Source organism: Sinocyclocheilus rhinocerous, unplaced genomic scaffold (genome assembly GCF_001515625.1).
Source record: "Sinocyclocheilus rhinocerous isolate Xijiao unplaced genomic scaffold, SAMN03320098_v1.1 scaffold1164, whole genome shotgun sequence".
In the NCBI taxonomy this organism is placed as follows: Eukaryota; Metazoa; Chordata; class Actinopteri; order Cypriniformes; family Cyprinidae; genus Sinocyclocheilus; species Sinocyclocheilus rhinocerous.
In genome coordinates this window covers 410,219-434,495 of record NW_015643253.1, presented here as the reverse complement: position 1 = coordinate 434,495, position 24,277 = coordinate 410,219, and the positions used below count along the sequence as shown (strand labels likewise).

General features: G+C 37.7%; 1 protein-coding gene across 1 annotated transcript; it reads right to left on the bottom strand.

Annotated features, from left to right (window-relative positions):
• Positions 1 to 1,360: 1,360 nt before the first annotated feature.
• On the bottom strand, positions 1,361 to 19,897 carry LOC107757245 (muskelin-like). Its single transcript, XM_016574661.1, has 18 exons — positions 19,787 to 19,897; positions 18,418 to 18,487; positions 15,019 to 15,161; positions 14,675 to 14,763; positions 14,201 to 14,310; positions 13,441 to 13,633; positions 11,647 to 11,724; positions 11,395 to 11,460; positions 10,806 to 10,918; positions 9,443 to 9,655; positions 9,084 to 9,305; positions 8,561 to 8,690; positions 5,853 to 6,000; positions 5,004 to 5,118; positions 4,284 to 4,423; positions 3,617 to 3,719; positions 3,344 to 3,398; positions 1,361 to 3,211 (listed from the first exon to the last, which is right to left on the bottom strand). Exons 1-18 carry the CDS (start codon positions 19,864 to 19,866, stop codon positions 3,090 to 3,092), a joined length of 2,190 nt encoding a protein of 729 aa, XP_016430147.1. The 5' UTR covers positions 19,867 to 19,897; the 3' UTR covers positions 1,361 to 3,089.
• Between the last annotated feature and the right edge of the window lie 4,380 nt (positions 19,898 to 24,277).

The following is a 24,277-nucleotide window of genomic DNA, read 5'->3' as shown; positions in this document are numbered from 1 at the left end:
ATAGTTGACATAGCATGTCGTGGCACTTCATCTTAAATGATAACAAAATGTGTATACTACTGTTCAAAGGTTTGGGGTATGTAAGATTTTTAAATGGTTTTGAAAGAAATTTAGGTTCACAAAAGTTAATTTAAAAAGTTAATTGAGTGAATTTATTCCTGTGATGCAAAGCTGAAATTTCAGCAGTCATAACTCCAGTCTTCAGTGTCACATGATCCTTCAGAAATTGTTCTATGCTGATTTGCTGCTCAAATATTTCTTACTATTATTAACTTTTAAAATGGTTGTGCTACTTAATTATACTATGGAAACCATTACACTTTTTTCCAGGATTCTTTGATGAATATATTTTTTTTCACTATTTTGATCAATTTAATGCATCCTTGCTGGGGGGTGGGGTGGGGACATCCAGTTACAGCACCTAAAAAACCCAACAAAAATAAATAAATACATATATAAATAAAAATATTAATATCAATTTTAACCTTAAATCTAGATTATTAAAAGGTACCTAAATTGTCAACACTTTACAGCTTTCCAAACAAGCAAACAAACAACTGTGGCAACATCTCCAAGATGATTTAAGAAACCTACCAATTAACTTCTATTAACTAAATCAAATCAACATTTGGTGTGACCAACCTTTGCGTTTAAAACAGCTTTTGTCCTAGGTACACTTGTGCATAGATTTCAGGTAGCTTTGCAGGTAAGTTTCTTCAAGCATCTTGGGAGACGTTGCTACAGTTCTTCTAGATTTAGTCAGCCTCAGTTTTTTCTGATTCTTCATGTCATTCCAAAGAGAATAGTTGTTCGTGAGATCAGATCTCTGTGTGGAGCACTGGCTGTTGTCAGATTCCTTGTGCATACAAAAATCTTAATCAATTAATGGCAAAAAGAATGTTTGGAAATGTAAACTGATATTTCCTACTGACACACTACAGCAAAAATAGAAATAATTGGCTTAAAACCATTTTTTTTGATTGGTGAAAATACTAATGGGCTAAAAATGCTGAGAGTTTTTATAGGTCTATGTTAAAGGAAGACCAAGACAATATTTAAGAAAACTTGAACAAAATACAATCTTTATTCTTTATGTACATTACATACAATGCAGTTCTTTAATAGGTTCTACACATTCATGAGAGCCACAGTGTAGTGCTGACATCTCAATGTGCCCTCGCTCAAGAGCAGAGGGGAGCTCGACGAGATGAGGATTTCCAGGAGAGAGGAAAAGAAAAAGTCATTTAATCTCCGACACTGCAGAAATGTACACTTCATGAAGCAAGAAAACGTATTTGGCATAAGTGTGACAAAAAGTCTCCGGTTTTAAGTGTCGATCCTCTCATGTATCCTTGATTTCATTGTTTTCATACTTTTTTTTTTTTTTACTTTCTTCCTGACATAAAAACACTGCTAGAGCTACGAAAGGCAAAGTAAGCCCTGGATTCCAAATCATTTACACCCAAATTACGTTCACGCCAGGAAAGAAATAAAGAGCACTGAATCTTATAAATCACAAAGAAGTCAAACTTCCACACTCCAGTGCGCTGTAAGAGCCAAATTACAGCTAATACTGAGTTCAGGGAATTGAGATATGACACTTGGGAGGACACAATCAGCAGGGTGAAGCATAATGTACTGTCCCATGGTTCTTTGAGCCTTTGGTTTCTGCATGGGTGAAGCCAAAACTACAGCAAATTTAAGAGCGATCTAATTACTGAATTTTTTTTTTTTTTTTTGCAGGGCAAGCACTTCCTACTCGTGCACAGGGAGACAAATAACAAATATAACTGCTGTTAAACTAACAATGCACAAATGGAGACCCAAGTTATCCAGATGTATGGATGAACTATATGGAAGACTATCATCCAACACACTTTCATCTGTCCAGAATTGTAAACAATCCGGAAGCTCATACGGAATGAAGGGCACATATAGACGTCTCTATGACATCATAGAGAGAAACAGAACATAAGATATGACATTCAGGGCTCAAGTTCACCAAGAAATAATAATATTAATAATAAATAGTGAGGGGTCTCTTCTGTCTTCAGTGGTCCCAATAAGGCTCCTTTGAGTTGGTACCAGTAAGCTGAACAGTCTGTGTAACAAAGCAGTATGAACTGGACGATACGGAGCTCCGACAAAAGCAGCCACAAGCTACACTTCAAAAATTCTAATCATCCACATCTTCGGTTTGTCTAATTGCAGCAAAGTGTTCGTTCATCCATTCACTAATGGATACAAGTATAATGACCTGTTATAAAGTAAGTGTTGCCATGAATGATCATGTGCTACTAATATTTACGTTCCTACACACACAGTGGAAAACAGTTCTTGTGTACCTAAATGTGTGCATTACACCTCAAACATGCCACTATAGCAAATCTAACCTTTTAAAATTTGTGGATGAGAACATATGGAATCAGGTGTTTCATCACTATTAAAGAGTCAAAGAGAGCACTAATGTCATGGCAGCATCCAATAGCAGCAGCAGGTTTAGATGGAAGCCAGTATTTAAATCCAGGATTGAGATTGAACAGAATTGATCTACTAGAGTGAGAAAACTGACTCTAGAGGGCACTCTGATCTTTGCCTTCGGCCTCCACTTGATGAGCGCACATATGTTTGTCCATAAAAAATATGATTTAAAATAGCAAGGCAGAACGGAACCCTTGTTGATCACACAGTTCATAAATCAAAACCACCCCTTTATGATAACTCGCCTATATTTCAACCTGTATGAAAGAAAATGTAAATGATAAAACTGAAACAGATTTGAAACTAAGCAGAAGTTTGTTTAAAAGAAAAGAAAAAAAGAAAATTCAATTTGGCAGATATGCAGATTTAAACCTAATTCTGACACCTTTTTAAAATAAAAAATAAAAAAGCAATCCAGAGTACAAAATTATATTTCTGCATTTTAAATAAGTCTCAGTGACGTTTAAGTGCCATTACTTCTGTAAGAGGAAACATAGTAGGTGGGCACGGCACACCTCGGGTGAAAAATGTAGAAAAATAACTTCTGTTTTGGGTGGGAGGAGTCTGAGAGGTCTAAAGAGGGGTGTGGTCTATTGTGTAGGGCGTGGCTACAGGGTGATGAGGTCAACAAGGTTACCCTTGGGCGGGGTCATATTGTCTGGGAAGAAATTGACAAGCGTGTCGAACAGCTGTGTGCGCTGGGCGTACGTCTGATCCACATCTGAAAAGCCTGTCATGAAGAAAATCATTATTAAGTATCAAAGCACTAATGAATATATTTGAGCAGACTCTGTGCTGATATTCAGTTGTAGTAAAAGAACGTGATTGGAGGACAATTGTGTTCATCAAAAAGAGCGCTCACCTAGAGGAATGAAGTCTGAGCTGGATTTGAACAGAGCAGAGGGCAAGAGCTGGAACTACAGGAAACAAACACACAAAAAGCACATTTACTTATGAAACGTGTATTGGGCCTAGTCAGACTCGAGCATTTACACGATACTTTGCTTCAGTCCAACTGAAATCAAACTTTTAAAACTCATGTAAATGCGCAAAAACTGACAACTGCAAAAGTTTAAAGGTTTGTTATCTACAAGCTTAATCATAAAATGTAACCATTTTTCATGAGGGTCCTGACCTCTTTTGTCTCATCGGGGTCGGTGTGGTCCACGGTAAGAGACAGATCATTCTGCAGATATTTAAGTGCATTCAAGGGCTCGGTCTGAGCCTTCTCCTCAAACCTGCAAACACACACAAGGCAGCAACCAGAATGTAAACATGTTTAAATGTGCCTTAAAAACTGCAACCTTAAATGTAAAAAATGAGGACAGATTTTTTTTTTTCTAGGAACACTACTATTCCATTAAGTAACCAAATATGGCCACCAGATGGCACAAAGTGAGCAGAAATCACATGCACCAATGGAAAACTACTGCTGTAATTTAATCACTAACTGCAGTGCTGCATGACACTGCAATTACATAACAATACAGCTGGTCCTAATGGTTTACATTCAGATCACAGCAGGATCAGAGCAAGATCATGTTCTTCATATTAACATTCGACACAAACTATTTAACATGGAACAGATATCTAAACATTTTCCTAGCGCCTTTTGGAAACTAAGAGCATCTGACAGTTTTCTTTGGCTTCAGACAAAGAGAGACCAGACTATGTAATTCAGTAAACATTATTCTTAAGCACAATTTCCTAATCAAGAACTGTGAGGTCAGAATAATGAGTCTGTGAACAGCAGATTGTAACAGGTGAAGCACTTTCGTATTCATATAAAAGTCTATTTGTACCTGTATTTGCGAATGAGGTATTTGCAGTGTCGAAGCAGATATTCTTTGGAAGGGCGGCACAGCTTTAGGGACCAGAAATCATCCAATCTCATTTTGGGTGAGCTGGACTTCCCTGGGTTTCCACCGAAAAGGTAATGCACCTGTGTACCATATCATCATATCAATCCCCTGCTAATTGCTTTGATTAATCAGTACAGCAATTAAGGAAATGGGTGTTTTATCAGCTCAAGCTGTCAAGCAGAGGTAAATATAATTTGTATTTAAATGTCTCTACAAATGTTCACAGGTTACAACCTTGTAATTTGAAAGTTGTCGCATCTTGTAACTTAAAATCAATTTGTGATATATAATCATGGTCTTCTTTAAAAAGGTAAAATATACACAATAGACCAGATACTTCTGAATTAAAACAGGATATTTAACCAAACAAGAAAGAAAAAAAAAAGAAAAAAAATCAAGTATTAAGAGATAAACAGGGTCCAATTTTAATTTAATCTTGACTTCCTTGTCATACAGGTTTGGAACGACATGAGGGTGAGTAAATGATGACAGAATTTTCATTTTTGGGTGAACTATCCCTTTAAGGTTGAAACCTAACTTGGAACTTTGGGTTATCAGCTCAGATCGCTAACCAACCAATCCTAAACCACACCACCAAACTATTCATAAAAGTTCAATTCATATTTACCATGGGTGTGGAAGTGAAATGATCTACATTACCTTGTGCAACTCATCATAGACTAACTGATGAGCAAAACGAGGACAAGGTTCTTCTTCTTGTAGGGCCTTAGTGGGGTTTTCTTTCACCGCCTGGTCATTCTTATAAACACACGACCTGCACACAAACACACTATTATACTAAACTGTGCATACTGTCCTAGAAAAGTGTACACACATGCACCCACCCAAATCAAGTCAACTAAACAAAATGACAAGCCAGTGCACCAGATCCAAAGGAAACACTGACAGAACAATTTTTCAGAAGCTGTAAGCCAACTACTTCAATTAGCGTACAGAACAAAGGGTTTTTTTCTACCCCAGTTTAAGCGCAAAGCACATTTTACAGACACACACGCGCGCACATGCAGACACGGGCGGCCAGACCCACACACAAGCAGAGAACATTCTGTTCCTGTTTGATGGTCACCAACTCCCTTTCTGAAGGTTAGGCGGGCCTTTGAAATACAACTTTTGCTCTCGCTATATTCAACACAAGTCAATGCGTGTGCAAGCAGAGAACAATTTATATAAGGTTTTTTTTTTTGTATGATACATTTACAGGCATCATATATGCATCATTCAATGTAGTAGGCTGTTCAATGCAGTGAAAAGAGAACATGCATTGCAGGAAGGAAAGAAAGTTTTTTTCATCATAACTGAAGATTTTCTTCCTTTCTAGCAGTGTATGGCAATCTAAAGTCTCAGGAATTAAGCGCCTGAAGGCACTATGTGGATTACTGATTCAGGCTGTCCTCAGGGCCACAGCGCATAAACACAGGTCTAGTGTACTTATTAGCATTCAACGTGCACTGCTGTACAGATGAAGAGCATGTCCGAGAACTCACGCACCAGTTGTTGCGTGCAATGTCGTAGATCCAGAAGGAGTTGCGTACATTCTCCTCGCGTTTGTCTTTGTCTTTGCTGAGTCCTGATAGAACGTGGATCTCATTGAGCTCTGGGTCGATGGTGGCACGCTGAGTGAATCCCGTCATTGGTACTGCAACACAAACACAAGACTTAAACTTAGATCATTAAGAAAAGGCATAAACTGTTTAAAGTGCCATGATGTAGCAAGCTTGGTGTAATCATTTGTAAAAAAAAACAAAAACATGCAAATCACCTCTATTTTTTCTATGGTTTCAGCCAAACTCGACAAATGTTCTACCAATGGTACAGTTTTGCATTATTTCTTTATCACATTAATATGACTAGAGATATAATACGAAATATTTTATGCACCAAGAGCTTGTAACACTCCAAAGAGAAAGGAACAATTGAAATCGCATCATATGACCCCTTTAATGTTTAATAAGGTTTTAAAATATTTGATTAATACTATATTAATATAATAACAAATAAAAATATTAAATCATTTTATATTGCTATAAATATTGCATTAGCAAGTGAATTTACAGAATTTGCCTATTTTTATCATTTTTTTATTTATTGTTGATTTTAAATCATATTAAAATAATATATTATTTTACTATTATTAATATAATAATAGTTTCGTTTCTCTTGTATCACTCCATGGTATCTAGTCTCTTCAATTTTCCTCCAGTTTCAACCCAAATAAATGTCATTCTCATAATTTATTTATTTTTGTAAATTAGTATTTAGTTTATTTAGCAAGTAGTTAAATAAAGTAGCAGGACAGCTTTAGGTCGTTTGAATCTCTTGATTGGTTTCACACTGCCAACTGGCCTGTAATTCCATTTTACACACATTTTGTGATAAAACATCACCCCGGTTTGGAGCTACATGATAAATGATTTTTGGGGGGTGAACTATTCTTTAAGGTCTGGTTGTGGGCTCACTGTTTCGTTCCTGGTAAATTGTGTTTTGTTCAGTCTTATTTTTGTCTCTCTCTGCTGCCTTCTAGCTCTTGTTCTCTTTCTGTCACACCCTGTCCTCGTCGCACACACATCTCTCTCTAACGCGATAACAGAAAGAACACAGAGGTCTTTTTATACTCTCTCATTGCGTCAAGTCGCCCATTGAGATTTTACACAATCTGTTTATGGGAACAGGAAGTGTGTCACAGGCCTGTGTCTGCACAGTCTCTCACAGGCTTCACAGAGCTCTCACACTCGTTCACCTTCTGTGTCTCTCCTCTCTGTTAACTGGCTGTTCGATTTGGTATCTTCCTCCGAGCTTGACACAATATCATGCTATAATTACTGACTATAGAGAAAGCGAAGAAAAATTTGGGAGACATTATGTGGGTGTGCAGACATTATGACCTGTCTGCACACCAAATTCTTCTCCATGCTGAGCAGACGTTTTACAAAGTCTGCTTTGTTAGGTGTGCAGACATTATGACCTGTCTGCACACCAAATTCTTCTCCATTGTTGTAAGTCATGATTGTGCATGCAAGTTTCATTTGTATGCGTGTGTAGCTAACGTGAGTAATCAAACGAGTGTGTGTTAGGTGAGCTAATCACCACAAGTGTGTGGGCATGAAGTATTTTCTAAGAACTCACTCAGTTCTGCAGAAGCCAATAGAAGTTCTAAGAACTTCAAATTGATATATTTTCACTATACTTTATTTTTGTTATTTCAGTTTTAATAGTTTTAGTGCTTCAAGCTTATTTCAATTAGTTGCCATCCTTTCCAATTTTCATTTAAGTTTTTCATTAATACTTATATTTCTTTTATTTCAGCTTTCAATCACTGAAAAAGGTAGTTTCAGTTAACAACAACACTGCTGTGTTTTTCTGCAAAAGCAGCCATAAAACACCTCAAATTGTGCTACTTCACCTTGATGAAAGGTGTGAAGTTACTTTAAATCATGGGTAAAAAAAACAGCTCTTAATTTCAAGAAGAGAGGGATCTGTGCCCTATGCAAGGCCCCGCATATCATAAAGACTTGGGTTAGTAAGTAACCACCTAGCAACTACACAAAATACCATCTAGCAATACTCTAGTAAACCATCTTGAACACCCCATCATAGTGTCTGTGAGACTAGCATTTTCTAAAGAAAAAAAAAACAGTTTTACATAACTAGAGTCATTTAAAGCTGCAAATTTCTAGTCTACCAGTGAAGACTTTAAATATTAAAATGCATATTTAAAGCCGAGTCATTAGAGGACAATATCTTGATGAGAGGCAGAGTGCGTGCCGTTCTTTGTAGAGCAACATGTTGTAACCTCAAAAACCTTGTCTCCCTGCTCAGGAATTTGCTGCAATATTCACCCATCATCAGGACAATCCTCACGAGAAACGTTCACTACTATCATCCAGACCAGCAGATCTGTGTATATCAGCATCAAGAAGACAGATGACGTCAAGTTGATTTAGCTGTTGAACAGTAGGACTGCAATAGATCACATGTTCGCCTCAGCTGCACATAACAGGCCACAGCAGTGACATAATCCCCACCTGATTCAACCCTATTTTTAAACATGATGTCACCTTCATGCTCAAGATTCCTCCGCTCTCCTTTTAAGGAGTCTTCTCAGGGCACGGCTTTGTAAGAGCCATTGTTACAGTACGACAAAAAATAAATAATCGCCAGTATTTTCACAAATCTACAGCTTGCTAATGACTTCATACCCATGCCTGAGTCCTTCTTGGTGCCATCCGAGATGATCTCCACATGGTCACCATCAACATCGTAACTGAAGAAATCATTCAAGTAAGTTTTGGACCTCTGACCTCCGAAAACGTACAAGCAGCGATTTCTCTGTGGGAGAGAAAAGAAAAATTATCACATCAAGTTTGTTGTCAAAACCACCCATAAATTCCATTAAACACCAATATTTTTAATCCAATAAACACCAAAGAAATGAATAAATGGACCAATCACCTCTCTCATAAACCATTTTTGAAATCAACTTTCTTATTCTTATTGGAAAATCTCATTCGCGTGTGTGTGTGTATATATACTATTTTACTTTAACAAAATAATATAAAATAATGTAGAATATATATATATAGTAACCTAAAATTTTATTTGCCCAGCCCTAATTCACATTAATAATGCCACAAATGCATCTATTAAAAATTTCAGGTTAACATGTAAAATATCTGAGTTGCAGCTCAGAGCGCTTTATGGGTCGTTACTAAGGAGACGGACTGTGTGGAAGAGCATGCAGTGTCCGATGCGTGACTGGATGTCCTCTGGCCCAGCGTTACACGAGTCTTCTCTGAGCAAACTCCAGCTGCCAGCTAGACAGTGATACGCATAAAGCCCGCTGAACTGAGGTTCTGACGTCCTGCCGTCATCCACATTGCCGTTACACGTCAGAATCCGACCACCAAAAGTGTAGATCATGTGCTTCTCAGAGTCCATGCACATCTGAGAGAGATAAAGAGAGGTTTTGTCCAAAAACCTGAGAGATACTGAACTGTTCATCGTAAACCTGTAAAATGGAGACTCCTGGTGGTATGTGGGCATATATCCTGAACATAGGTTGTGTAATTTAAAATGCATACCTGGTGGTCGAAAACGAGTTTGGGTCCTCCATCAGCGGACGTGTCTTCGCTTAGGAGAGTCCATGTGTTGGCGTCAATGTCATAGCAGTAGAAGTCACTCTTCAGTGACTTGCTGTTTCTGACGGAGGAGTCCAGATAACGGCCCAGCGTGTAGATCTGCCTCCGCTGAGAGTCGATGCACATCTTGTGACACGAACGAGCACTGGGACCGTTCTAAAATAAATATATCACAACCTTTATAGTTTTCACCTCTTACTCAGATTACCTATAAATCAACTGATATATAGAGCACACACATTTTATTTTTCCAAAAAAAACAAAAAAGTCTCTCAGAGAATAAAGTTGTTTTTACAAGGTACCAGGACACGATAATAGGCGTTCAGAGGAAGAACTCAAGAAGTCACTGGAATATCCAAAATTTGAGAGATTCATGTTATCAAATCTTTGGGCATGTAAACTAGATAAGTAAATTATACATTGTTGTCAGTTACACTTGAGAAAAATAAAAAATAAAACCATCCACTGTCGGGTCACACCAGCCAGTTATGCAACTACTGATTGAAGTCAGATTTTCCTATTTGGAAGTCATTAGGTTTTTATATTTTTTTATTTTAATTGTTTTATTATTAATGTATTCTTTTGAATCTACTCTTTTATATCATCGACGTTTAAGGGAGGGTTATCCTGAATAAAGGAGACAAATGGCCGTGATCCTGACTGGATCCTGACTGACGCTCATCCATTCATTGCAGCCAGCCACTTTCATTTCTGATTTAATGCGTTCACTTGTTACGTTGATCATGAAAAGAATAAAGTCATATGAACAAATGTACAATAAAAAATAATAATATTATTCCTAAAGTTAGAGTAGGAGGAGAGCAAAACAAAGTCTGCCATAAATCAATGGTTCCTTACACTTGCAAAGGAAGTAGACTGATAGCCACCAGGCAGCCAACTACTGGCAGCTCATGTGACCTACCAGAATCAGACTGCCAGCTGCCACCAACCACTGGCAGGTCAGGTGACCTGCCAGTGGCTGGTGCTGCCAGCCAGTCAGGGATTGAACCCCTACTGAGATTTATGCAGATTTAAGCAGCCAAAGAGATCTCAATTATAACTTCCATCAGCACTGTGGTGTCACTCTACATATTTTCCATTGCAATCATTTCATTCTCTTCCTCATTTCTACGAGTCAAACATTCTCATCTAAGTAACCTACAGATGAAAGAGCACACATCACTCAGTGCACTCTGCACAGAAAGCGCAGTGAAGTATGTGAAACTCGATGACATGATGGAAACATCTAGCAGATTTTAGTCCCATTCAGCTGAGTAATAATTGAAAAAAAAAATCCCTCTTTTACCTCTTTCTCTGTATCCCTGGAGATACAGGCCCATTGGTTCTCCTTCACACTGTACGCCCAGAAATCAGCCAAGTCCTGCGTTCCATCCCAGCCACCAAAAAGATACACGGTTTCTGCCAAACAGAGAGAGAAAGAGAAAGCAACGGTGAGTGGGTGAGGTGTTTTACACCTTTGAAAGAAACTCAATATGGAATCGAAAGATGAAAACTATTATGTTGTTTTTAAAGCTGTTATAAATCATCATATTCTTGAAAGGCAGCTGTGTGCTAAGGTTGAAAGGCTGATGTCGCCATGGTGATAAGCAGAGACAGTTGTTTGAGCTATTGAGCGTGAGCTGAGCTGTAGAACAGGTTACTTTAGGTCAGTTTAAACGCACAGGGCAACACGAGGGCTGCGGGATCGATTGTTCCTCTAACAACAAGCTCACAGATTCACACGCACATTTAAAACAGCCCTTAACTCACAACAGCGGAGCTAAATGCAGTCTTAGCATGCATTCCACTACAAGTAAGACAGGACAAGCTAAACAGTGCTGTGATAACTGCCCAATCAGAAACTTTGCAAATCAGCCATCTAACATAAAAAGTACCTGTCTGAACATCAATGACCATCTGATGACCTCCTCTCATGCCCGGCCTGTTATCATCACTGTCACCTATTCAGAAAACAAACGAGAAAGAACAGAAGTGAATTGAAAGTTGTGTGTATCAGGAGCAAGCACACTGAATATCAATACAGTCCTGAAGTAATTTAATACAGCAGACATGGATTCCCTGGAGTCCAGCGTTCAGATTCAGAGCAAGAGGCTGCCACTTCTGTGCTCTGTGGGCTGCTGTCGTACCTTTGTTACATTTGGGGATGATCTGACTCCAGCGTGGCTTATAATCCTGCTGGCTGATGTACTGATTAAACAAACCATCTGGAAGAGAACAGATAAAGAGTCAAGGGTGCACTTTAATTTGCTAATGCATGCTCTCTGAGCGGGAAACAATCCAAGTGTACATTAGGTTCTAATTACCGTAAATTTACACTGTGACCACTAAAGAGAACATGTAATAACATGAAATGCAATTGCGAACAACTTTAAAGGTCAAGTGTGTAAAATCCTATCCCATCCTAATATGTAGAAGAAGATTCCTTCTAAAAATCTGTAAACACAGTATTTGCTCTTGACCAGCCTGACAGCACAAGATTGGATCGACTATTTGTTTTGTCTGTAGAGCAGATTTAAACATGGTAACGTGTTACTGTGTGTTCGTGGCGATTTGCAGAAAATCGACTTGACTTAAGAAGTCAGTTCACTCTGTGGCCATATCTGCAATGTCTCTGAGCAGCTATTTTGGTCATACACAGCCAACTCCTATCTACTTGAATTGGGGAAGACTGATATCTCTTAAAGGGGTCATATGATGTTGCTGAAAAGAACATTATTTTGTGTATTTGGTGTAATGCAATGTGTTTATGCGGTTTAAGGTAAAAAAACCACATTATTTTCCACATAATGTACATTATTGTTTCTCCTCTATGCCCCGCCTTTCTGAAACGCATCGATTTTTACAAAGCGCATCGTTCTGAAAAGCGAGGTGTGCTCTGATTGGTCAGCTATCCAGTGCGTTGTGATTGGCTGGACCTCAAGCGTGTGACAGAAATGTTACGCGCCTTACCATACTGTGTTTCTATCATACAGTCTATGGTTTCCATGCGCGACAAGACAAAACCAATAAAACCCATTACAAACGGGGCATTTGTTGCATCCAGTGGGGACGTAATTACTGATTGTAATGCACTTTTGTTTGCCCGAGTTTTGGAAATATAAGCCATTCTTGCCGCTTGTAAAAGATTTGGACATTGTCAGGTGCTCTTTTCATTTTCTGTGCATACGTTCGTTCTATGAATCACACGTACGCACTTTGAGAAATGATCGTAAAATCTAATTTAGGATGCTTTCTACGCAGTATTTTATAAATGAGGCCCCAGGTGAACTTTTAAGTTGCACATTACTGACATATGACCAACACTGTTATCGAAAATATAGCTCTCACCTGTGTTCGTGTGAAACCACCCACAAGTTTGTGTCAAAAAGCAGCACATTGGTCATTTTTTTTGTTTTTTCATTTTGACTCATTGTGTTATTTAAAATGAATTGGAATGTTAAAATCTTGGTCATTTTAATGAAATCCATAGTTCCTCATTTTTTACCTGCACCCTTCAGTCAGTACAACAGGCAAATATTAGTTCAGGTGGGAGTATGTGAAAAACAAGTTTTGCAAAGCAGTAAATAATCACTATTCAAATAGTGAGAATACGAGGAACTAAAGCTTTGAGTCATTTATTTTTGAAGTACATACTGCTGTATAATAATACAATTGTGCCATAATGCTGCAAGTTTATCAAAATCTCTCTAACAGTGAGAGCAGTGTATTTTAAGAAGCATTTTTCTGCATCGAGTGAAACAGACCGTTTGAGTGGATCTCATCTTTATTTGACATAAAATGTCAACAAGGATGTACTTGCTTGCACAGTAACACGATTATAATCCAGAACCATTCTGTTGCCTACAGTGAACCAACATGCCCACATTCCTTGCTTAATGAATGTGGCACAGATCCATATGATGAAACACAGGGTGAGGTACCTCTCACGGCTTTGTCTATGAGCTCCTCGCAGGCGTCAAAGTCTCCTCTGAAGACCAGCCGCTCATGGAGGTGTGTGAGCATGGGGTGCTCGAGAGCGATCCGTGTTTTCTTCTGCAGGGACTCGAAGGCTTCTGTGTAGTTGTGCTGCCGGAAGTGTTTCAGGCACAGGCGGATGGCCTCCTGTTCACGGTACTGTCGGGGAAAAAAACAAACCACTTTAGCTGTAACGTGCCATCAATCCATGCTTAATATTGCATGAAACTGCATGTGCAAATGGAGTGTGAGTGTTATAAAAACATGAATGTTTTTCTTACTGGAACAGCTTGGCAATTTAAAAACTGTTAATTGTTATGACATACAAAGACAATGACGCAGTTTACTGAAATAAAGCATACAGAAAAAAAACAGGAAATATATATTACTATGTAATATTACTATTACTTTATTTCACATGCTGCGTGACTTATGTGTTACCCTTTAGCAGTGGGTGGTTAATAATGGCATATTTTGAAATAAGCATTTTCTATTATGCAGATACATACATATATAGTTTTTTATATATATATCAAATTTGCCACCCATTTTTAGATCCATATTTTCATGTCACTATGTACCAGTGCATACAGATGGAGAAAAAACAAAAGAAAATTATGAATGGTCCTAAAATGGTTCTTTTCATTTTGGGGTGAATTATGAACTTAACATTTTTTTGTGAGATTCATCCTCAAAGATGGATGTGGATGTTTGGACACAACTCACCTTACTGTACCAGTTAAGGCAGGGCTGGACAACGTCTGGATCTTCTATGCCGTGTAACTCAATATACCAGATGCTGAAGTTAAAGCTGGGGCCCCATGACATCAGAGGCACTGTACGTAACCAAACACACATAGACAGCATCAAGAGAGGACATTCACACATATGCTGACAAACTGCAGATGTACAGCTTAAAAAAAAAACTTTATTTCAAATGTTCTATTCTCACACGACTCTCAGAGATTTCAATGTCTGAAACAGACAGCATGTGACATTACAAGAGAAAAATGTCTTGTCAAAAGAGTTCAGCGTTCACACAAGCACTTGTTTGTTCCGTCAAAGACTTGCAGAGTCATTCAAATCACTCACTCAACTCATTGTCTTCCTCTGAAATCATGTGATGACTGATCTTTCCCCTAAATGTGTCACCATGTGAGTTCACCAGGTCTTTAGCTCGCTCTTTCCGTAAACACTCACCTATTTTAATGAACCTGCAGGGAAACATCTGCTCATCGATCTTGTGCTTTAGCGTGAATGTTTCCTTGTTGAAGTCATTCTTAAGGCCACTAGGATTAGATGAGAAAGACAGTCAATGACCTCATCACATCACAAGAAGCCATTTCCCCAAACATAACTCACATCGCAAGAGACACTATAAGCAATTTTTTATAAAATGTTTGTGTTCTGATGCCCTATTACCAAGTTTAGTCACCTGCTCTCAAGATGGCCTAAAAGCTAAGAGCCCGTAAAGCTTATCTGACATAAAGATTAGCCTGTAGGTAGACTGTAAACACAAACTAACATTTTCCCACAAGTCTCACCTAGACAAGAGTTCTGTCATGTTTTCTTCGCTCATGCCTCCAAAAACCTTGAACTTCTTCAGGTTACACACATGGGTTTTCTCATATTTGCCATAGATGATGCTCAGAACGATAGCTGGTCTCTCCAGTTTTAAGATCAAGTACTGAGTAGTAGAAAAAAACATTGTTATTCCAAAGCAATTCTAAACCGAAATGTTCTAGCCAAGACGATCAATATCAAAATGTATGATGATCAAAAACAGTCATCTGTAAAACACTGATAACTTTACACTTAAGGGTTAGTTCACCCAAAAATGAAAATTCTGTCATTAATTACTCACCCTCATGTTGTTCGAAACCCGTAAGACAATTCGGAATACAATTTAAGATATTTTTGATGAAATCTGAGGGCTCTCTGACCCTCCCATAGACAGCAAGGTAACTACCACGTTCAAGGTCCAGAAAAGTACCAAGATGATCGACAAAGTAGTCCGTGTGACATCAGTGGTTCAACTGTAAAGTTACGAAGCTACGAGAATACTTTTTTGCGCAAAGAAAACAAAAATAACGACTTTATTCCACATTTTCGACTCTACTGCGTCACTTGTGGACGCGCGTTCACGACAGTATCATGATGCGAGCGTGTGGCGGTGCTGACCAAGATCCGGCGTAATGACGTCATCACGCCGGATCTGGGTGAGCACCGCCACACGCTCGCATCATTTGTGTTCCGAAGATGAGCGAAGGTCTTACGGGTTTCGAACAACATGAGGGTAAGTAATTAATGACAGAATTTTCATTTTTGGGTGAAATAACCCTTTAATCAAAAAAATGTACCTTTACCACAAGAGCAAATCTAGACCCGTTTCTAATATCATTCACACTTGTGCATTATCAAACAGTCGCACCAGATTTGACATCAAGGATGTTTTGTAAGCATGAATGTGATTTGAATGCTGTAACAGGGAGAAGACTTTCAGTGAATAACAACTTAAATTTTGGTCAGTTACCCCTCAAAACTAGCACACATTACTATTGAAAAGTATGGGGTTGGTCAGTAAGATTTTTTTAAAATAAATTAATACTTTTATTCAGCAAGGATGTATTCAATTGATCAAAAGTGTGACAGTAGAGACATGTATAATGTTACAGAATACTTATATTTCAAATAAATTCTGTTCTTTTGAACTTTCTATTCTACTCAAAATGTATTGTGATTTCCATAAACATTAAACAGCAAAACTGTTTTAAACATTGATAATAACAAGAAATGATTTCTGGAGGATTACGTAACACTGAAGACTGGAGTAAAGGCTGATGAAAATTCAGCTTTACCATCACAGGAGTAAATAACAATAAAATACATTTAACTAGAAAACCGTTATTTCAAATTGCACTAATATTTCAAAATATTACTGTTTTTACTGTATTTTTGATCAAATAAACATAGCTTTGATAAGCATAATCCCAAATATTTAAACAGTGGCGTATGTCTTCACAAAACTTGGAAAACAGGGCAACAAGTTGTATGGGCCACTTTTCTGATATTTCTTTCCTCCTTGAGAGTTGACAGTATCTATTACTATCCATTATGGATGTAAAATTCCTCTCAGCTTTGCGCATGCGCCGCTCAGAAGTGACGCACGCGGAAACGAAACGGAGAGATCAAAACAAAACAATTAGAAGTACAAAACGAGGATTTGTAAAGAAGAATGTCGGAGGATTTCGATATAAGCCAAGAGGAGACTGGTTTTCGTTTGCTAAAGTAAGGAAACTTTGCTTCTTTTGATCCTGTAAACAAACGTTGGTTTTCACGAGACTCACCGGCGCATGCGCAACGCTGACCTCATACGTCACGCTCCCTGGAACTGCTTCTGTGTACAACTGCTGGCGCAAGCTAGATTCAAGTGATTATTACGTTTTGAATATGGATATTTTTCTTACAAAAACGCATCGATTCGCTACAGGAGGCCTTTGTTCACCCCCCGGAGCCGCGTGAGACACTTTTTTTTATGGAAGGGCGCTTTTTATTTCAGGTCTTTTGGACTGAAGAAATGCAACACCCGCTGACTGAAATGATAGAGCTTGAAAGATCAAAGACAATTTTTTATATAACTCCGACTGGATTCGTCTGAAAGAAGAAAGTCATATACACCTAGGATGCCTCGGGGGTGAGTAAAACGCAGCCTAATTTTCATTTCTGGGTGAACTAACCCTTTAAGTGCCTCTGTGAACATTACAGAACACAAAGAAGTTCTGTTCTTGTGTCTTTGGTGCCTATAAGGACACACTTGATCAAAATGACCAGAGACTGCGAGTGACAACACCCACTTCAGATGCAGGTGGACAGGAGGAGTTTATATTACTCATGCTGCTCTCATGAAAACAACTCAATCAACTGTAGACATCTATGACAGAACAGCCCGCAATCACAGCTTGTAAATTATTGCTCGATACAAACGCAGCTTGCTTAGAGACCCTAAAAATGAATGGGCTACTGTCATTGAAGACAGGAAGGGAGAGGAAAATATTTCACACGGACTGACTACGATATTCCGTCCACCAACACTGATGACCGCCTGCACTAAGAGCTTGGTTAAAAAAAAAAAAGATGAAATATTGATTGAACTTTCTGTGATGACAACATTTAGAGAGGTAATTTCTGGGGGAAAAAAACTTGATAACGACAGGAACTATGATTTCGTATAGTTCTAATCTCTGCAGAGGGTAACTGTATTTTTTTAAGTGAAAGGATGAGAGTGGAAGGACACGAGTGAGAGAACACAAGGCTTTGAGTTTGGGCTGAAGGTTAAGAGTTGAGGGCACGTGCTACTGTACCGCCAACATGCACTTTTGATTTCTTTATTGCCTAACCACAAGTCTGTCTGTGCTGCAATGGTCTGTGCCACAAGGCCGGCAAAGAAAAGAGGCTTCCTCTTTCCAAAAGAAGATGAAAGCAAGACACAGTGACACAGACCAGGCATGCTAATATCAACAACTTTCAAAATTGAAACGCACATCTCTGAAGCCAAATACCAATACTTGTTAAGGCATAGAGAACTTTTGATTCTTTTTCCCCATTTTTAATTTTTATTTTTTTGGACATGTTTTACTTTTATATTGCATTGTAGCGCTTTGAGTGTGAGAAATGCACTTTATAATGAAATGTGTTTTTATTATTATTATTATAATAATAAAAACTTATGTAATTAGTGAGCACTGAATCTGTCTGCAAAGCATTCACAGAACAAACAATCTGAAAATTTGAATAAAAGACAGTGTTATTTTAGTGTCAATGATATACTATGGTTTTTATTCACATTTTGAATGAGGTTTTTTACATGTCTTCTGTTCTCCCCCCCCATAATAGGAACTATTATCCAGCTCAGGTCAACACTGAAAGGCATGAACATAATTTACCTGAGGAGGGTAGTTGCTCTCAGATGACCACCTGGAAGACTGATCGCTAGGTTTGTCCACTAAAATATTCCTGCAAGCAAACAAAATAAGAAATAGTTAAACAAAAGCGTAAGGCACCATAAACATTCTTTAAAACTTTTTCCCCCACTTTTTCATGCATGCATGATGGAAAGTTGTTCTGATCTTCCATAACATTATGCTGTCACCATGAAAGCACAAGTATCCAGTGCTTTTATGGCCTTTCTGTGGTGATGCACGCTTAAAAACGAATGCATGCACAAATCTGACTTGTTTATACAATCATGCTTGCAATTGGATTATGCTGGTTATACCAAGTCTAACACAGTTCTGCTTGCTAGTTCATAAAGCATGTAAGCTTGAGGTGAGGAGCAAAAACAAAACTGGCAAGAGTACACGGGTGTCACAACAATAATGTTTCACTACTGATTAATGCATGAACGCATGCACTGTTTATGTCAGTCTACAGCACATTTTCCTCTAGCTGTCACATCTGATACAAAGATTACAAAGAAGGGATGCAAATTAGTAATATATGATCCATTTTACATGACAAAAATTGCATGGATATTATAGGTTAGACTCAATAACCAACCAGCTCATTGGCTGTGTTTCAAAACTCGTAGATCGTACATCAACAGAAGAAGATTAAAAGAGGAGATAAAAATAGTCTGTGACTCTCACGGTGTCATATTCCAACAGTTTAGCATTAGCCACCATTGGATCTTTATGCATTTATGTATTCTAAGACAGTACGTGTAGTCTAATTAACTTGTATTCCGACCAGATTTTTTAAAATAAATACTGCTTTCAGCGATTTGCGGTTTATTTACTTCCATAACAACAGTTCACTACTAGCAATGTAGCTAACCGGCTACATACTGCATCTCGATTATATTTTAAGAGTAAACAAACACAGTGCAGTAAGACACCTGTCAGGTTCTTAAAAGAGCATCATGATCTGTATAAAGACATGTAAAAATAAAAAACATCAAGTGTATTTCAGGCGTGTTAACCGTATAAACTCATATGGGCTGCTTCGTACTAGCCTAACCTAGCATGCTAACATGACTGTCACATCTGCACATTTCCACACATTTATAGCCGTTTCCCCACTTCCGCACATCCAGATGCACATTAATATGAAACTTAAAATTATAGAATTCGCTTGCTGTTTTGTTTGCAGTTTATACATTTGCGCCTGCTTTATGTATATGTGCCCGTCTGCTGTAGCTCGGCCCGTTTGTTAGATAAAGCCATGGATTTGATTAATATTACAGAGTTATATACTGTGTATGTATATTTAAGAGCACAAGAGTCTCAATGTGAGTGTTTAATGTGCGTTACTCACTCGGGTAAATATGTAGAAGAGTAGGAGCTCCATTTATAAACACTGTAGGAGAGCACTCTGCTATCAGGAGCCACCGCCATCTTGATGCACGAACGACACACACACACACACACACACACACGTGGAACAGGACTACAGCATTATGTAATAATAATAATAGCCTAATAATAATAATAATAATAATAATAAATAAATAAATGCTAATATAGAACATATATAATATAATAAAGGAATTTATTCAAATCTGATAAATAACATGGATAGTGGGTTTTTAGTATTAAAATTTCTTGTGTGTTTTATATTTTTTTCCCCAAAAAACAATTCATTAGGTAATTTTGTGAAACTATAATATCAAATAGCTCTGGTAAATCAGCTGGTGTGAAATGGTGCATTGGCAAATTAATTTTAAAAGAAATATATATTTTAAAAGAAAATAGACCTAAAGGGCTTAAAAACACTATACACATTCTGTAGGCTGCTGTAAACTATAGGAAAACTTTTCCCTCTTCCTCATCACCTAAATATTTTCATAGAACCTTGCACTAATACTTTAAATGAATCATCCAGCAATGGCTGAACTATTAATCATTACAATGAGGCTCAGAGCAAATTTACTGCAGCTAGCCTGAAAGTAGGCTATTCTTGACACAAGCAAATGAACCAGTGGCTACTCTCCAAGAGGCTAGCTGCCCAAGGGGCAATCCCATCCTCATAGCCAAGGAGCCAAGCCAGGGATGAGGGGGAGGAGGTGCTTCTTTGTTTGAGTGAACTGTAATCCTCTCTAATTCCATGCACTAAGGGTCTTTTATCGGCCGATTAACAGTGGACTTCAGTTTTCACGTGATATCACCGGCTCTTTTATATGATATGACAAGAAAATACATAGAGAAGTAATCTTCACACACACACACACACACACACACACACACACACACACACACACACACACACACACACGTGGAACAGGACTACAGCATTATGTAATAATAATAATAGCCTAATAATAATAATAATAATAATAATAAATAAATAAATGCTAATATAGAACATATATAATATAATAAAGGAATTTATTCAGTGTAATCTGATAACATGGATAGTGGGTTTTTAGTATTAAAATTTCTTGTGTGTTTTATATTTTTTTCCCCAAAAAACAATTCATTAGGTAATTTTGTGAAACTATAATATCAAATAGCTCTGGTAAATCAGCTGGTGTGAAATGGTGCATTGGCAAATTAATTTTAAAAGAAATATATATTTTAAAAGAAAATAGACCTAAAGGGCTTAAAAACACTATACACATTCTGTAGGCTGCTGTAAACTATAGGAAAACTTTTCCCTCTTCCTCATCACCTAAATATTTTCATAGAACCTTGCACTAATACTTTAAATGAATCATCCAGCAATGGCTGAACTATTAATCATTACAATGAGGCTCAGAGCAAATTTACTGCAGCTAGCCTGAAAGTAGGCTATTCTTGACACAAGCAAATGAACCAGTGGCTACTCTCCAAGAGGCTAGCTGCCCAAGGGGCAATCCCATCCTCATAGCCAAGGAGCCAAGCCAGGGATGAGGGGGAGGAGGTGCTTCTTTGTTTGAGTGAACTGTAATCCTCTCTAATTCCATGCACTAAGGGTCTTTTATCGGCCGATTAACAGTGGACTTCAGTTTTCACGTGATATCACCGGCTCTTTTATATGATATGACAAGAAAATACATAGAGAAGTAATCTTTGAAGAAGTTGGAAGACAGACATGGATGGACAGACGGATGGACATAGGTAGATAGATAGATAGATAGATAGATAGATAGATAGATATTTAAATTGTACTACAAAAAAATTAAAGGAATAGTTAACCCAAAAATGAAAATTTGCTGAACTTTTACTCAACCTTAGGTAATCCATGATGTGAATGGGTGCCATCAGGTTAGCAATATTCTGGATAGAGGACTCGTATTTTAGGCAGAAACAACGGTTTAAAGTTACAAACGTCTTAAAGATGGATTTGTTTATTACAAACATGTAACTTTTCACTTCACAATACATTAATTGACGGACTGGAGTCGTGTGGATTACCGTGATGTTTTTATCAGCTTTTTGAACTCTCATTTTGATGGCACCCATTCACTGCAGAGGATCCACTGGTGAGCAAATGATGTAAAGCTAAATTTCTCCAAATCTGTTTCAGTGAAGAAACAAATTCATTTAAATCTTAAATGGCCCGAGGGTGATTAAATTGTTTAGCAAATTTTCATTTTTGTTTAAACTATTTCTTTAAAAGACAACTAATATGATTTTATTGTATCACTGTGGACGTGGCTGTCAAAATGCCTAATTATTCGAGACTGAAGAACACAATGACCTTCTAGATAAATGCATCCTGCCTTTAGTTAATAAACTGATACTGTCTTTTACCGCAAACAAGCTGATGTAAGGAATGAAGATAATGTCATTTCAGCTAAGTGCATGGCCAGATCTTGGCAAGAGCTCTTTTAATTCACCTCAAATGGATGGGGACCGTTTGTGTGTCGCAATTTTTTAAACCTGTGCGTAATTACGAAAAAAAAAAAGTGTTAGAAAAAAATTGCAAAAATTGTACATTTAGAGATCTAAAACAACTTCGTACATATAATCTTTTTTTAGTCTGAAAAGTTATCTCAGTGATGGCATTGAAAAATACCTTTTAAAGGTGCATTACCTTAGAAAAGTAATATGCAACCTTAATGTACAACTATGAACTTTTTAGGGGTAAATAAGGCACAAAGTTGTCCCTTTGAGGGTGCCTCACAAGCTGCTGCACCCCTAAAGGTACAATTTTTGCAAGGATGAAGTATATAACTTACATTTAAAGCAGTACCATTCAGTCCTGTACAATCTATAAAGAGAACATTTTTAGCTTTTCATATTATTAATATTTCTTCTAATTTATGTCACAGGACAACAAACCTCTTCGCTTTGAGTAAACTGTATCAGGGTAAAATAAGAATGAAAAAGATAAGAAATCAAATCTTAATCCTAAAATAACTTGTGGATGACTCAAGCAAAGAAATATATGATCAATTATTTAATATAGCAATGTATTTTCTTCCAAAAATGTATAATTAAATATTATATAAAGGTATATTTCTTTTATGATATTCAAGTGAAATATTGTTGGAAATAAAATACATTTGATTTTTGATTTTTTTATATTTGTAAATAATAATAAAAAATATTATGAGAAATGTATAGAAATTTCATAAAATTGTTGCCTTTTTGATGCTGTTAAACGGCCTATTTGATAAATGTTTTAAATACTTTAGAGGTTTTACTGATGCTATTTTAGAGCACAGTGTGCGTTTTGACACTTGTTACCAAACATTAACAAACAGCTTGGCCCAAACAAACTGAGTTAAAACACCTAGTGTGTCCCAGTCGGGACGGGTTGCTAATGAGATCCAGCAGCAGTTCGGTAGGAGGTCCCTTTAAGTTTCCATTAAGGGAGGCCGCACTATGTCACATGATGGATATGATATAATGAAACAGCGAACAAAAAGTCAAGTGTATGTGTGTCCATGACTGCAAAATAAGACTGTAAAGCAACGCAGTCGTCCAGTAAACGCCCCATTTTCAGAGTTGGAGCTACTGGAGCTGCAGTATTCCCAACATCACCCAGTGATGGTTTCGTAGTGCGGACCGGACTGCACCTGCTGCCGCGCATAATACGCTCTTTACAGAAACGCAAGAGGACGCGTCCGCATGAAGTTATTTGCGGCTTCTTCATAAGATGAATGATGCATGTGAGAACTGCCGAAATGTGTGGATTTTTATGAACAACAGCTCTTAAAGTAAGTGTGTACAATAATGCCTTAGGCTATTGGAAAAGTATGTGCATGTTCACGGAAAAAAGGAACGGGTCTCCTGTTGCTAAGAGAAGATAGGACTCCAAACCCTTGCCAACGTCCGCATTCCGGGCTCTGTTGCGCAGATTAAAATCCCAAATTGAGGGTGAACGTGGGGAAATATTAATTTCCCCCAGTCCTGCATTTAATGCTACGTGTGGATGATGTCTTATTTAAAACCTCTAAGCTGAGCACTTCTGTTAAAGAACAACATCACGCCCCCTTGTAAGTGCGCAGTTGCTGAAGGATGTCACTGCAACCGAGTAGCCGATACCTATGTCTGCGTACATACAGCCGACTTCAGCATTTAATATCGACTATGAACCAAATATATTGATGTTTAAAGCTTCCAGAAACGCGAGAGGGATCATTTGAGATCTAAAGCAGCAAAGCCTCACGCACTTTCAGAAGTTGCGCTGTTATTTCAGTACCATCGTCATCATCATTACACAATATAAAGCGGAACAGGCGCTTCGGCGTAATGAAGCAAAACTTCGCAGAAACGAGGAGCCGACTCGATGCCTCTCATAAACACGTAAGACTTTTGGGATTTTTAATTCATTTGAATGTTATTTAATTGGTTTACGTATGTATATGTTATATAAGCC

Coding starts and splice junctions, on each gene's coding strand:
- LOC107757245 (XM_016574661.1), bottom strand. CDS start 19,866: ATGGCGGTGGCTCCTGATAGCAGAGTGCTCTCCTACAGTGTTTATAAA. Junction 18,488..19,786: donor TCTTCTACATATTTACCCGA/GTGAGTAACGCA, acceptor GTTTGCTTGCAG/GAATATTTTAGTGGACAAAC. Junction 9,656..10,805: donor CCAGGGATACAGAGAAAGAG/GTAAAAGAGGGA, acceptor TATTTATTTTAG/AACGGTCCCAGTGCTCGTTC.